This window comes from Centropristis striata, chromosome 21 (assembly GCF_030273125.1).
Source record: "Centropristis striata isolate RG_2023a ecotype Rhode Island chromosome 21, C.striata_1.0, whole genome shotgun sequence".
NCBI lineage: Eukaryota > Metazoa > Chordata > Actinopteri > Perciformes > Serranidae > Centropristis > Centropristis striata.
This window is the reverse complement of record NC_081537.1, coordinates 13,842,176-13,858,792: the sequence shown is the minus strand read 5'-3', so window position 1 is coordinate 13,858,792 and position 16,617 is coordinate 13,842,176. Positions and strand designations below refer to the sequence as shown.

The 16,617-nt window shown below is 39.2% G+C and overlaps 1 protein-coding gene across 1 annotated transcript in view; it reads left to right on the top strand.

Moving 5' to 3' along the window:
* The window catches only part of svild (supervillin d), a 54,296-nt gene that overhangs the window by 18,304 nt on the left and 19,375 nt on the right, over positions 1-16,617 (top strand). The window contains exons 3-8 of the mRNA XM_059324055.1: positions 1,020-1,054; positions 5,056-5,111; positions 7,608-7,705; positions 9,980-10,082; positions 11,576-12,093; positions 12,733-12,868. Of these exons, the coding sequence (XP_059180038.1) occupies positions 1,020-1,054; positions 5,056-5,111; positions 7,608-7,705; positions 9,980-10,082; positions 11,576-12,093; positions 12,733-12,868 (946 nt within the window). The remainder of the gene's footprint in view (positions 1-1,019; positions 1,055-5,055; positions 5,112-7,607; positions 7,706-9,979; positions 10,083-11,575; positions 12,094-12,732; positions 12,869-16,617) is intronic.

Sequence of the window (16,617 nt, the reverse complement as noted above, 5' to 3'; positions counted from 1 at the left end):
AGACAGCCTGATGTCTGTAAAAGCAAAAGATCTTTTAAATCTAGACGATCCGGGTATTTCAAGATGGCCTGGAACATGTTGACAGTGCATCTCTCCACCACCTCCTCCAGTGTGTCCAACCTGGCTCCAACCACAGAACCAGCTCTTTAGACTAGTCTGTCCAACCGCCTTGATTCAGTGATCCTTATAAAATTACCACATGAAAAAAAGCCTATTTTTGTTTACTCCTATGAGTATTTTCTCAGGAATCTGATATAAAGGGTTGTCCAAATGATGTAAATATTGCCATGACTCAGTTCTGCAACTGGCTTTTCAACATTGTGATAGAAACGAAAAAGAAAAATATATACAGTAGACAATTTAATATAGTTTTTACAACATATGTCATCATTGCCCCCTCGTAACGCTACATTTTTGCAGTTTTAATGGAGTACAGATCAGAAATGGTTCTGACTGTATATAGCCAGTACTGATCCTTTAAAAATATTTTTTGCATTGGACCTTGTCCTGAACCCGCAGATTGGCTTGGGGCCAGCTCCCCTTCTTCCATAACCTTTGACCCCTCCCAGATGTCCACCACGACTCTCTATTGTGTTAGAAGCAGTCCTCTCCCCTCCTCCTGTTACATCATCGCTGCTACCCCACAGGCAGCTGCTGTCCCCATCCATATTTAACGCCCATTACTTAGAGATGAGTGGCCATCTTCAGAGGCATTGCTGTTATATCACTGCCAACATGGAAGTGGAGGAGCGACATGAGTAAATGTTGTCAGATGAATATTGCACGCAGCACAGTAAGTGGCTGTCTGCAGCTCTGTTGATAGTTTGGTTTATATTACACCTTTTCATGCGGCCTGAGTGTACATTTTTGGATTATAGTTGTGTAAGTAAGACTTTATTTTCACGTTTTTCTGCCTAGTTTGCAAACCTAAATTGTATCCGACACATAATTTCTGTCATCACTTCAGCGTGTTACGGAGTGACCTCATTTGTCTCTCTCTCTCTCTCTGTCTCTTCTAGGCTGCTGGAAACCGATGACACAGAGGAGCCAAAGGGTAAGACGAACTCTCCACTTTCACTGCACTCAGATCCTCTTTTGTTCCACAGACTGAACTCATTCAAGCTCTCTCTATTACTCACCGTTAAAGGAATACTGAGCTCATTGCTGATGTCAGATCACCTACCTGGTTTATAGATGTTGGCTGTTTAATACTCTGCCACTGAGGAGAAGTGAAAGAAAGCAGATCTACTGATGTACTTGGCTCTATTTGGTTCACCGTATAATTCAAAGTGAATGTTTTGCCCCAAGCGCGGTTTTCTTTTTCAAAAACTAAGGTAGATAATGTTTGGCACGTGTCTGCAGAGTTTTGTTCAAAGACCGTGACTTAGTGGGCGTGCGCTTACACTTGTGTGTGTTTCTGTGCAAATGTTTGATCATATGCAAGTACACTGGAAGCTTGTTTCAGTCAGCAATCATTATGAACTAATTTTGGAGCTTGCTGTTGCAGAAAGGAGAAAATGGCTAAGTTTACACATGGTCCGCTGGCTGCTGTTCCCACTCACATTCAGCCACCTGAGCCCACAGCCTGAGTCTGTCTGTCGTCGCTTTGTCCCTGTGTGCTTCTCTGCTTATGTATTTCATTTGGCTGTCTTGCCTTGTGCTTGCAGACTTGCCAATCAGTTGTGTGTGTGTGTGTGTGTGTGTGTGTGTGTGTGTGTGTGTGAGTGTGTGTGAGTGTGTGTGAGTGTGTGTGAGTGTGTGTGAGTGTGTGTGTGTGAGTGTGTGTGAGTGTGTGAGTGTGTGTGTGTGTGTGTGTGTGTGTGTGTGTGTGTGTGTGTGTGTAAATTGTGTAAATGTTGTAAAATGCTTGACTGCACAAGAGACAAAAAGACTGCGACAGTGACGTAGACTGCATTAAAGAAGTTGTAGTCACTGTGTCGCTACAGTTTTGAGGCCATGAGCTTGGCATTTTGCCATATTTGAATGAGAGGGTAAAACTGGGGAGGACACAATGTTACTAAGTTATATGCAAAACAACATTATGTAAAGTAAAGCCTGACAGATATATCAGTTGACTGATATTATTGGCCGATATTGGCCTATCAAAGGCATATCAGTATCTGTGTTTATGCTGTCCAACATATGCTGTTATTGAAACTTTTTATACATGATATATGATGCAGAAAAATTAGCTTGACGTGATTTAGAAAATGGTGTTTGCTTTTAATTTTTTTTGTCAACATTTAACTAAAACTGAACAGTAATGATGTTTATTTAGCTATTTATTTTATTCCTACTTATTCTTTATTTTCTTTATCATTTATCTATATATTTATATAGCTCTATATTTATAGAACTGCAATGTTATACATTGTTTGTATAATATATAATAGCAAATATTATTTAATAAATTTTTAAGTTTGAGAAAGTAGCTCTCTGGGTACATTTGCAGAGTGGTGAAAAATTGGTGCACAATCCGCATAAAAAACTTTGAATTATTTTCATTCCATATCAGAAAATTACTATATCGATAAATTTTCCCCTCTAAAATCAGTATGGGCATTAATTTCAAAATCCCATATCGGCCGGTTTAATGTATTAGGTAAAACCTATGTTAATATTGTTAAGTTTCATGGTTTTGTTCCATATAAAGAAAAAAGAATGTTCTCAAATATGTATGATCAAATCCCATGACGCGTTTTTGTTAAATGTAGCCTGTTAAACCACGTCGGTAATCTAAGCAAACATGTAATGACTTGAACAATTAAGAGTCTGATTACAAAAAATTACAGAATACTGAGAGGTTCCTTCACTTTGCCTTGAATGATTGATTATCTGTCAGCAAGGCCAGTGTGTCTCTCTGTCTCTCTGCTTGGAAGATAAGAGTAAAAACTGTACTAGAAAGAACCAAAGATACAGAAAGAGGAACAAAGACCGGTCAGTGTTGGTCTGTAAATGAGATATGTGCGTGAGAGTGAGAGCATCGGCGGTGCATTCACACGGCTGATGAGCTTCCTGTCCAAGCTGGCAGAGGATTCAGTGATCTGAGCCAGAACGCCTCTTGTGGTCACATCAAGGGTTTCCCCAACGCTTGAGCTCTCCCACAAGCCAGCAGGGCAAACATACCAACATCCAACTGGTTCATATTGAACATACTGTAGGTCTCCTTCAGTTCATGCTCATATTAACACATGCAGAGTGCATTCAGAATGATTTCAGGTCAGTTTAAGTAAATACTCTCCATTACATTTCAGCCCTAAAACATTACTCAGATTTGATGAACTCAACACCGCTCCTCATATTGGTTATGATTCACGTACAGAATGTGCAGACTCTACTGACCATTACAAGGTCAAAGGCCCATCCGATAAGCTCTCAGCAGCTCTGACTGAGCAGTTCTTTGAGATGGATGAAAACACTTACGGAAAAGTCAGTGAATTTAAGTGGAGTTTTTTTCCCCATCTCTTGAGTTTTTCTTTCTCTCTCTCGGACGTTGGATGGATGATGATGTGAAAAAGATTGGACTGGATTCAAAACTAAGAGAGCGCAGTCTGCGGGGAATCACCGGTCTGCAATGCGTAATGTGTCATCATCTGAACTAAATCATGCTTAGTTCTGGACAGCAGGGGAGCTTGGAAACATAAATCTAGAGTATTAAAAATCTGGAGTATTAGGCCAATAGAGCAGCTTTTTTTCCACTGGAAAGGAGGAGTTTGTCAGAGACATCATTTGGATATGTTTTTTTTATTTGTTTTCTTTGGAATTTAGTTTCAAATGTCTCATTTTAAAGGCAATAAAAACTGATTCATGGTGGGAGAATGGATTTAAGTGTGCTGACATAAGAAATTTGTGTTGTTTTAGAATATCATTAAATTTAATAGTTTCCTTTTGTGAGGATTAAAAGATTATATTATCAGTGCTGTTCCTGATTAGACCCATTACATAATTCTCTCTAACATGCACACACAAAAATAGTATTCTCTTATTTAAGAAATCTATTATTTCACTATAAACTCTTGAGTGACTCATAGAAGCAGAGTGGTCCGCTTGTGCCTAGTGACTCTTTTCAAATGCATCCTGAGGCGAGGGAAATATCACTACATTCATTTCCTTTTTCTGATCCACAGACAATTCAGAAGCACAGGTGAAGCCAATAAGATTACATCCTGTCAGGTTTCCTGTCTACATTTTTCAGGCTGTTATCACCAGCAAGGTTACTTACACTTGACCTTAAAAAGCTGTGTGTGTGTGTGTGTGTGTGTGTGTGTGTGTGTATAAATTGTTGTTAAACTGAAATTAATGGAAGCTGCTTTTAACAACAGCAAAACTGTATCAGAACATCTGTTTACATACTCTTGAACAGCTCATGCAGTATAATCCTAGTCTCATTTATCCAATCCTATACTCAGTGCTTCTAAAACACATGCATTTCCACTAAAAATGTAGTATTTTAAATACTTCGTCGTGTGCTTGCACAGGCACGCTGCTCTTCTGTGCGATTCTGGACAAGTAGCATTCCTGCACAAGCTTTGTTTATACTCTCTTTTGACACCACAGACATGTTGTAAATTGTTAGATTTTAGTGACAATGCATGAGTTTATGAGGTACTGAGCATTCAGCTGGATAAATTGCATTATACTCATGATTCCCACAGTGCAGAAAACACAAACAGCCTTGCTGCATTTGATTAAACAAATAAGTTTTCTTCATGATTTCAAGGTAACATAGGAGAAGTTCTTGATAAACAAATGGTCATTTTTCAGGTGGAATATTGATTTAAATCGGCCTTTATGAATGTGTCTGCGCTCATTTCTGTCTTTGCATGCAATTGTATCGTGCATTAACAAAAAGCTAGTGTATGTTGACCATGTCTGACCTCACCATAACCCATCAACAATGTCTCATGTTGTGGATACCAAACACACACTTAAATCCTCACTCTACCCCTCCACCACAATGATCATATGATACTTAACTGTCAGGAAGCGGTGGCAAAAGTCACGCTGTTGTGTTCATTGTCACCCATATTTATGTGTGTGTATGTTTCTTTTCAGTTGATGAGAAGCCTGAAGACTCAGCCAAGAGCACTTCCAAGATGTCTCTTTTTAAGGTACTGTGTTTTGATTTGTCCTCTAATTCCTTCCATCCAAATATTTAGTATTGTTTGATTGATTTTGTGTGTGTGATTGTCTTTATACTTATGTAGCTTTTGTCCAAATTTCAACTTCTTAGCTCCAAATGACAACACACACTAAACCAAATCCAAGCGTCAAAACACATTTATAAACTCATGAGTGATGTTGCAGATGCTATATCTGTATTTTTCTACAGTCTGAGGTTACAGTTCTTTCATATCCCTCATGATTTACTCCCAGCCATTTCCAATGCAGCTGTTGTAGGCTTCAAACCCTCCAGGATCTTTGCTACATTAATAACAAATTGAGCTGTTCCATACAGCACTGAGCTGTCCCACACCTGGATGAAAACTTGGCCAAACTCATGACTTCACTTACACAGTCTGTGGAGGTCTTAAAGCTATGATGGGAACAAGAAGTCCAGAGAGCTAAAAGATCCATCCAAGAAACAAAAGCTTGATAATGCCCCCGACTCTATGGAAGACATGCACGTGTGCTTAAAAATGAAGACAGTATCTGTCTTTCCCAGGCTGCTTAAGTTTCAGAAGTGGTTAGGTTCCATGATATTGGATGTAAATAGCTGTTCTAACTTGGCCTTCACGGATCAGGAGCAGTGCCAAGGTTGGTCAAGTGAACCCAGATGGCAGCAAAACCTGCTGGGAAAACAGGCCCCCACGAAGACAGAGGCTATCTTACAATCTTACTTGCTTTTTGTTTTGCCCTCTCCGTCCTCTATTCTGACCTAGATCTCTGTTATTTTAAGCGTCTCACTTGAAAATCATCAGCAGTGACAGATACTCCTCGCTGTCTCCACTTTCTCCTTATCGCTCATTTCTCCTCCACAGTCCCTGTTGAAAGCCAGTGAGTCAGTGTCTCCAGCAGCAGTGAGCTTACAGTATGTCTGCTCTCCAGCACTAGTTAAGGCAATAAAACATATACATGGAGAAAGATACAGCTCATTTATTTTTTAAATATCCTGACTGATTTTCCTGAGTATATAAAAACTTGTTTTGCAGAAGGAATTGCATTCACGCTGGGTGGAAAATAAGTTCCTTCTTTATAATCAGTCAGTTCGGAAGAGGCCTCTAATTCTGTAAGCTTTGCTGTGTAATTTTGTGAGAAAAGAGCACTTGATTTCCGTTGCTTGGCTCACAGCTGGAGATCCACTTATCTTCAGGTCACCCCGGGGCCTCGGTAAAGTGTTTACCGACACAGGTATTAGACAGCTGCATAGTTCACACTGTACGCATGCTTTAAAAAGTCTCACAATTACATCAACGTATCTATGACAATGTATCTACCCATCAGGGCTCAGATGGACAGATGGACAGTGACCCATTTCAGAAATATTTGAAGTTCCCCTCCACTCATAAAATGTATTTTGCTTCTTCTTACTACACTGCGATGTTTGCGCTCACTGTGCAGAATGATGTATGTGCACAGTTTGACACCAGGTGGCTGTTTTCACATTCATCTGCTGAAAGGGTAAAGTTTCTCTGAGATCAACTTAAATCTGAGTTGAACCAGCGAGCATGATTTATTATGACATCATCATATCAAAGTACATATTACAAAGAAATAAGCCTGTGGCTTCTAAATATCCTTTCATGATAAGGTGATGGAACATTTCACACGGAGTAAACACATGTTCATAAGAATTTGTTTATTCCTTTAAATTATGAGGGTGGCCAGATATAACCTAAAATAAACAGTGTAGGATCAAGAGGCAGATTTCAACTTTGCACTTTGTGTGTTTTATGTGAAATCTTGCACCCAAAAGTCACAATAACGGACACAAAGTATTTTTATGTTGTCCACTTAGAATTTCCGTTGATATTGTAATTTATTTTTGTGAAAAACAACATTCAATATCCATTATAACACAAATAACACACATGAGGTGTACCATAGAAACTTTATATTGACATAAACTTATTTTATAAATTATAAACATATTTTTGATAATTGTTTGAAGTTGTGTCAAGGGTGATAAAAAAATGCAAAGAGATGAAAACAGTTTATAAATATTTTTTGTTTTGCTTTTAAATTATATATAATTATTATTTTATTTGTATTTATTTATTTTTTAAATAGTTTTTTTATGGTAGGACATGATTATTCACAATTCTCAGGAATGGCTTAAACCTTAAAAGATGGTCTAAAAAAATAAAAATAAAAACAAGACATAATGGCTCCCTTGAGGGCACTTTACTTTAATGTGGAAAATGCCGTAACCAGCAATAGAGTTTTTACTCTATGTACTCAGGGTGGTCGGTTCACTTCACAATCACACACACAATACAGCACTGGAGCTGTTTGAAGGGTTAACTGCTTCGTTCAAGTGTGTGGGTGGAGCTTCACTCATTCATTCACTCCCCTTATCGAGATTTGTTTTTTACTGCTCGTGTAGGACGTAAGCAGGATTTCTTTGGAAACTCAATCCTCACTTTATTGCTTGTGTCTACCTGCAGGAACTAGAGGGGACAGAGGATGACAGCAGCGACCGGCGTGCCAACGATAGAGAGAAGTGTCAGCTAATGAGCAGTGACGAAGAGGAATCCTCTGCCAGGTAAAGTCACAGCAGAGTTAACTTCTTGTTGAATCTGAAACTGAAACTTCTTCATTTGTTGTTAAGTGTCAGACTAAATACAGTTAAACTTTGAATGGAGTCTTCTTCCACTATTTGAGTAATAGATGTTGTGGTTTGCGGTGTATGACATATACCGCAGCGCTAGCAGATAGAACAAACAGATTCACCAACTGACAGACACACACAAACACACACAAACACACATACACACACACACACACGCGGGCCGAGCAGACAGAGCGCAGAGGTAATTACAGACCAATTGAAAGGTTGTCTAATGATGTGAACAGCTGCAGAGAGAAACCAGATGAACCTGCAGAACTTGCCTTTAATACCACTCACGCTCTCTTAGGCACACAGACAAACACACACATAAACACATAATACTGAGGGTTGTGTAGTAGTCATGGTGATGCAAAGCAGACTGAAGTTAATAGCTTCAGCAGCGAGAGCCAAACTGTACTTAGCACTGTAACCACTGGAGTTAAAGGTCTGGAGAAGGAGTGTATCCGTATCATGAGAAAAGTCCCACATCCTTGTGTGTGTGTGTGTGTGTGTGTGTGTGTGCGTGTGTGTGTGTGTGTGTAAATGGGTTAAAGACATAAGTAAGTTTATTCTTGTCCTTTTTTCCTCAAATGGAGTTTGAACAGACCCATTTGCAACATTAGTCATCACTGACATTTTCAGCAAAGCTCATTTGCACTGCAGGCAACCAATCAAACATTTCATACAGACAGATTAAGACATTGATCATGAGATTAGAAGCAAAGCAAAAGTGAATGTGTCCCAGCATCGCTGCCTTCCAGAGGCCATAACATTCACATCAGATGGGGTGATTATGAGCTGAGTGGCGTCTAAGTAAATTCTAAGTTCAGTGTCTTTATCATTTTTGCTGGCTTAGAGCCTACATTGATTACAAAGTGCCATATCAGTGACTGTTTATTGATATTGGCAACACCCTAAGTGATCTGCAGTTGTGTAGAATACAACTTTGTAAGCTTTACTCAAATGGATTTAATATATTCATTTGAGGGTGGTTATCTACTTGATTCTCAGTACATTAGTGTAATCTAATAAAGACAAATGCTAACTGATTACATTCTTAACCACCAGCAATAGATCATGTATATGTTTATTTCTCTTATCAACATTTGCACTTGCACAACCATTTGTCTATATATGGCCTATAAAAACAGAAAGCACAAGTAATGGAGCACAACTGATGTGGGATTTTTGAGACCGATGCAAATACTGATTTTATAGGGGGAAAAATACATCGATAACTGATATGGTGGCCGATATAGACATTTTTTTGAGCTGGAATGAAAATAGACCCTTTAAGTGGATTGTACACTGTTTTTTCCCCACTCTGCAAACATTCCTAAATCAACCAATCATCAATCAATCAGTCGATCAAATTGTATTTATATAGCACTTTTCAAACAAATCCAGTGTAATTTAAAGTGCTGTACAGATTGAAAATAACAACATAAAACTCAAACATAAAGCTTCAATCAAATAATATTTAACAGTGTAATACATTGTACAAGTGATAACTGAGAAAATGAAGAATAAATAGGAATAAGATAAATAGCTAAATTTAAATTATTACTCTTCAGTGTCTGTCAATTGCTGACTATTAAAAAAAAAAAAAAAAAGCTAACACCATTTCTAAATCGTGCCAAGCAGCATTTTCTGCATTATATATTGTGCAAAAATTTTTTTTTTTATAACAGCACATATCTGATATGCCTTTGATAGGCCAATATCGGCTCGATGATATCAGTCAAGCAATATATCTGTCGGGCTCGAATAGTTCATCAGGTTGAACATAAAATATATTGTCTTTGTACGATTTTCAATTGAATATATGTCAAAAAGGATTAGCAAATTATCCAATTCTGTTCCATAATGTCCCAACTTTTATTGAATCTGGGGGTTATAATTGGGGGCTTCTGTTATACTACAAATCTTTTAATTTGGAAACTTGTCCTTAAGCTCCAAAAGTGCTTTATAAATAAGATTATTGTTATTATAACAAGACGATGTCATGGTGGCACAGCAGACTAATGAATACTACATTTCTTAGTTGGAGGTTTAAATTCACCTTCAGCCAGCTCTTTCCTGCTGTTTTATTATGTAATGCCTGAAACGTTTTCACATCATTACATCATTTATGCAAAATATATTTTTTTCCCTCTTTCTGTCTGTTTCCACCATTTTCCATCATCTTTTTTTCCGCTCATATTTCAGCCTTCCTAAAACTGCAACAAGCAAGTTAATGGATGATAAAGAGGCCACAGATGAAACGTCATGGAAGGAGCAACATGAATATTCCTCCACTGTTGAAGAAAAGGTGAGTATTTTTTTCCATGTATGTTTTTTATGTAAAAAAAAAAAAAAAAAATCCACATGGTTTCCATAACTCAGTAGACTGAAATGTTAAAGCCATCCCTGTGGATTGTGTTTTGGAAATATCATATTTTTTGACCTCTGCTGTTGCACTGCATGCGAGCCAATTCCAAAACTGTTACTCACCTTAACTTTGGCTCTCTTTACCTCTGGGTCTGGTTTAGTTTAGTTTTTGTTTTTGAAGTTGATGTGTAGATTATAAATCACGCGACTAATGTACAGTTTCAAACTGCGATCACGTCACCCTGAACTTAAATTGATCACACATCTTACAGTCTAGCACAAACAAAGTGCCCCCAAGCTTTGGCTCTGGTGTTTTTCATTTAAGAAGACCACCTGGTCAGTGTTGCACTTTCACACTCAGTCTGCTTCGTCCTTCATCTCCTCCTAAATCAGCCCTCCCTCGTAATCTCTGACCCCTCAGTAGGACGTCTGCTGTTGCTCCAGCTGCTGTTGGGTCTTCTATGCAGCAGCATTATATACACACAAAAGGATGTGTTTAGATTTGCCTTTTCATGTTTGCTGTATGTGGTGTTGTTGCATCTTGAAGAAAACAAAACTTTAAAATGCTTTATAAATGCATAGTGACATCTTTAACAAGGATTTCCCTTATACCATTATATGCTGAGATGCAGCATCCAAGCTGTTTTGGCACCACTTAAGCATATTGAATCTAAAATCAAGGTGGAGAGTATCCAAATTGATCATAGTTTTTTATAATTAACTCTTTTCCAAGATGTTGGATATATGTTAATAATAATGGTCCAAAATGAAATTGCATATTTTCTATTGAAAAACCTAAACTTTACTTGGGGGAACATCCCACCAAATATGTTCATGCAAGTCTTTTACAAACTCGAGGAAAACACTGCTTGAAACGGTTCATATTTTATGGTAGCTTATGTCATACAATAACATTACTTAACACAAAAACATGTGCTTTTTGTTAACTTTTTTTTTCTTGGAAAAACAACAAACACAAGTGACGCCCCTAACAAGTCTCTGAGACTTATTGCCAAGGGCTGAGCCTTCACAAACATTTTTGACATGCTGTTTGTGTCTTTGTTTTACCCATTAACTCTTTATCCTTTCTGTTGATGTTTTCTTTTAGTCTTACTTCTGTCCCTTTTAATCCCATCAACTTTCTCATCTGACCTATGAAGCTGGATTTTTTTGATGGAGCAAAAATATTAGATGTTGAAATTTCTTTGTGTATGTCAACACAGAACGAAAGAAAGAGGGTTTTCACTGTTTATGTGGAAACTGCAAAGGAGCTGAAACTGGAAAATGCTGGTCTGTTCAGAGAGTTACCCGCTGTGATCAAGGACCATTGAATACACTTTAAGAAGTCTTGCAACTTTAATCGTCTTGTCCAGATATTATAAATATAATGACTGGTAGTAAAATAAAGCTTTCTCTCTCTTTCTGCCTCTACAGCAGCCTTCCAGTCTCCTCTCCGACAGAGCTCTCCCCCTCAACAAGACCAGAGACGCCTCTCCCCCTTCTTCACCTCCCTGCCAGCGTCAGCGCCAAGACTCTGGGCCTCGGGGCATCAAGGGAATCCTAAAGAAAAGCAGCTCCACCAGCGTGGAGTCCGACCACAGCGAGGGCTCCACGCCGGATTGCGCGACGGCCCGACAAAGCAGCGTCACCCTCAGCCACCCTGAGAGCGAGGAGGAGATGGAGGAGATGGAGGAGGACGACGAGATGGAAGACGAGGTCAACGGGGAAAATGACAGAGAAGATGAGTCATTTACTGATGACATCACAGACGGAGGGTGCTTCAGCATCGAGGGACAACAGAGGGAGGGAAGCAGCAGCAGTGGAGGGAGCTTTGAGGAGATGCGGAGCCCCTCGCCTGACGAGAGCCTGGAGAAGACGTCCACAGTGTCAGAAGATGTTGAGGAGCTGGAGAGCAGCTTGGATGGAAGCCAGGGCTCTTCACTCAAACAGAGGTCATTGGATGTACACAAACACAGCATGCATTATGACGGTGTATAACTGTTGTCACACCAAACGCAACACAATTACATACAAAGTCAATGCAACAGCGTGAATTCAAACATGCAACAAAAATCGCATCATGCTGTTTCGCAAATCATTCTCTTGCATAGATTGATCTGAACTCCAATCAGAAAATAGACATTTTAAAACTTGTTTTCTTCTCATCTTGCAGACAGACCTAACAAAGCATGAACTCAGACTTTTTAAAAATCTGCATCATATTGTAGTAATTTCGGGATACATTTGATCCCTTTAATTGCAATTTAATCACTGCAGAATCTCAATATTTTGAGTTCATACCGCTGTAGTGAGGCAGATTAATTCCGCCAACATGTGACTTGCTAGATACAGTGAATATTTATTGATCTTCACACACAAATCATAGACTGACGCTCATTGGAGAGTCACAGTTGAGACTGACAACCTGTAGTTGGTTCCTATGATAATAGATAAGAGGTCATCAAACCGAGCACTGGTCACCCTCAATAAACAACTTTTAAATATCTTTAATGTCCATTGTAAGGCTTTCCAAAAATCCTTGCAGTGTTTTGTAATAGGGAAATAACTAATGTGTCTTTTTGCGTTTTTAGACTTTCAGAGTTCACCAGTGAAAGTGAGAAGAAAGATAGAGTGAAGAGGAAGACAAAACCATCTGAGGCGATCCAGACATCACTGGCTGATCGCTTCAGTCAGCTCCAAGAGTCTGAAAATTCTTGGATGAAAAAAGTAAGTTTTTACTTTTTAGGCCAGCTCTTTCTTTGTGTTGTGGGGTTTAGTGGTCACTTAGAGAGGTGGTTGGTTTGTATGAGTAACAGGTTTAAAGACTGGAGTTGGAGTGAGTTGTTATTTGGGGTGGGTAGACGGGCAGTAACAAGCAAATACTGCCACATGTTGAAGCTTCCCCTCCGCTTTGTGTGCTGGGAAAGAAAGATTTGGCTGCGGACACATTTCTTCCTCTGCTGAATCAGCTTTATTTCCCTGAGTTGCTGCCAAAAGGGTGTGAGGTTAGGAGGGCTTGGGGGTGCAGCAGATTTGGGAGTGGTGACGCCAAAGCCCAGATATCCAGGGTTTAGCTGGCCTCCCAAAGAGAAAGAGAGACACGCCTCTTCCCCTTGTGAAAATAAAATCCTACACCATGACCAAACACCTGCAAACCTTCCAAGCTCATGCCTGCTTACTTTTGTTGGGCTTTGCACTCTTTTCTCTCCTCCTGTCCTCAAAGTTAAGAAAATAATTCCCTCCACAAGCAAGCCTTTGTGTCCTTTATAGAGTCTCATGTCTCACTGTATAGAAATATATAATATAGAAATGTCCAGGTCGTACAGTTTAACACAGGTCGGATGTTAATGTTTAACACATGCTAAGATAACTGACGTATTTTAAGTGGTGACAAAAGTGCATGCATGTTTCTACATGCTCTTATACAAACAAGACCACCCTTGCTGAAGTGGAAAAACAACACCACACTCCATGGACAATGCAAGTGAAGAATGGTATTACAACAATGGAAAAACCCTACAGGGGCCGCATGGATATCCCCAAAAGGGTCGATTCGACACTAAGATTGAAGTGATGTCATGTTTATTTATATGGAGCATCTCTTGGCTTGATCAATGATCCTCTTGGGGGATTTCTGGTTTGGGGCTCATCCTTCATCCAAGGATGAGCTAACCTTAGAATAAATCCACTCTTAGTCTGGAAAAAGCCACTTAATAAGTAAGTGCAGACAGCCAACAATTGGAACAAATCCTCACTCAACGAAACACTGAAAATTGATGTGATTTTGTATTTGTGTGGTCTCATTATGATAAGTCAACACCATGTCTAAAAAAATGCATCCTTAACACTAATACATGAAAGAGGGCCAAACTGGTATCCAAAAGTGCAGATTTCTTCCTTTAATACTGTCTGAGGTTATTGCCTGTTAGTTGGTCTGGAACACGCTGTGCTCTGTGGCTGCTCCTGTACAGCTCTGGGAAACTGACTCACATCAGAGATGCAGATAATACATGGTTTGGCTAAATTATTAGCATTGATGCCATGCATTAGCTATGGGGTCTTTCCGAGCATGTGACTATTCTTGTTACATTTCCCTTTCTCTCTTGACGAAAGGCCAATAGTTTTCATGTTTAGACATGTCATTTTATCTCATGCAATGCCAATCCGGAGCAGATGTTGTTGCTCTTTGGTTGATATGTGGGAGACCAGGGAATGTAACATGCATGGTACACACACCATGGACATCTTCAAGCAGCTCCAGATGTTTCCTGTTAAGCCCGCTAAGCTGTTCTCTCCACACGGCTGTGTTGTAATGTGAGGCTTTGTTGTAAATTAAATTTAAAGAGGGTCAGTCTTGTTTTAAATAATGATTGTTAATCCTAAATTACACTGACTGCTTGCACCATGTCATTAGTTAGTGATGATTTGTATCTTGAAAAACGAACTTTATGAAACTGATGCTTTATTATTTTAAATTCAATTTTGACAGTGCTTTAAACTACAAATGAACTGTGTACTTTCAATAACAGACATTAAAAGAATCATTTGAAATCTACAGTTTGCTTTTAAATCCCAAAGGATTTTCTAAATATCAGGTTTTATATTCCAGCAATGACTCATTGAATAAGTCAGATTCAGTCCATTAAAACTAATCATCAGTTGGAAGTATTCTCCCTGGTGTGTTGATTTCCAGAAAATGTATTAGAGGTAATCCACTCAAGTGGATCATCTCTAATATATGGTGTGTGTTGACAAGACATCTTTAAATAAGCAATTTAAAAACACAAGTTAATACATTTAAAGGAATCAAACTTGTTGCCTTAAACCTCTGAACCCCAAACAGTTTCAGGCATTTATTCCTGTGTAAACAACAGGCAGTTCAGTTGAGCATTTACTGAATTTTTCTCATTTGCCTCTCGGTCTCAGCTGAATCATTCATAGCTTCTCAGCTGCACCAATGAATGCAGAATTTAATGGTTTTTTTTACAGGATCTGGTTAGTGCAAATAGTTTATTTTTGCCTAAATTAGAAATTAATGTAGAATAAAGAGATTTTGATGAAATATCAGTAATTTTTTAGCTTGGATTTGGTTACTTTTCCTAATGAAAGCATTTATCACACATGTTAAATTGAAGAACCATTAGAAATTCTTAAAAACCAATGATAAATAAATAAATGAATAGTGTATTTCTTCTTTTTAAACATGCCTTTCAAACCTAAATATTTGGAATCTAGAAGGTTAACTCCACCAACAGGATGAGACATTCTCCCTTGATTACAACTAACAACTTTCAGTTTATGGCGTTTCCCTCTCTGCATGGACTGTTTTAAACAGTTTATTTCCCTTTTCCTTTCCTTCTCATCCTCCCAAACTTTATGCCAGGCTTTGAATGACGCATATCTCTTCTTTAGTCTTCCATGCTAAAACCTCTGCTACTAATGTTGCCCTGCTATGCTCTCTCTTCCTCTGATCATTTCCCATTCCTTTTCTCTTCTTCCTACTAGTTCTCCTCCCTTAAGCCTTCCTTCCAGTTTCTTCTGTCCTCCCCTGCGGCCTCTACCTTTTTCCTTGACTTTGACACCTGCCTTACAACCTTTCCCAGCCCCTTCAGGTGAGTGTACATATGAACTGCACAGTATTTGCCAATTTGCTTTGACTTGATCACAAATAACATTTTTGGCCCTTATTTCTCTACCTGTGCTCTGGACAACTTCACGCACATTCTCTGAGAATTACTGCTGAGAAATCAGAGCTGTCATCGCACTTGCTGTTGGTACTTGAATGTGGTTTGTTGGCCCTTGGTTGGTCGATATTTGTGTCAGTGGTTTGGCTGAGGTGCTGCCTGCACTGTACAGTACAACAGGGCTGAGAAAAATGGTTTCCTGTGGGGGTTTGAGGCCCAGGCCCTTTCCTCTTCTCCTCCCTCCTCCTGCTCTCTCTGGGGTCCTGTCAGGCCAAGGTATTTCCCCTCGCTGATTGACTCCAGAGATGGGCTGCTAGCTGGAGGGGCCCGTGTCAGTCTGCAAGTGTGTGAGAAGGCTTTAGGACGGTGTGAGATTACAGATATTGTAGTTTATGTACATGTACCAGCATGAATGGACTGCAATTTCTTATTGCAAACAATTAGGAGTGATGTTTGTAGTTTAAAGATACAAGAAGAAGAATTTACCCAGTTATATATTACAAAGTTTTGTCTTATTCCTGTATAGAATCCCTTTGAACTTTTATCTCATGTCAAGCTTATGTTTGACCACTCCATGTTTGACATTAAAGTACAAACCAAGTGTGCGCCGTGAGTGAGAGACAGAGAGAGAAAGGTAGGAGGGGTTTGAGAGAAACTGGTGTTTCTCATGCAAACAGAAAGGCCCTTTTGCCGACCCCAAGCAGCCCCACGGGCCTCCAACACCCACAGCGTCCCTGGTGGGAGTACTAGTGACGATTCTTTAAGGAGTAGAATTGTCGTGTGGTGCTATGA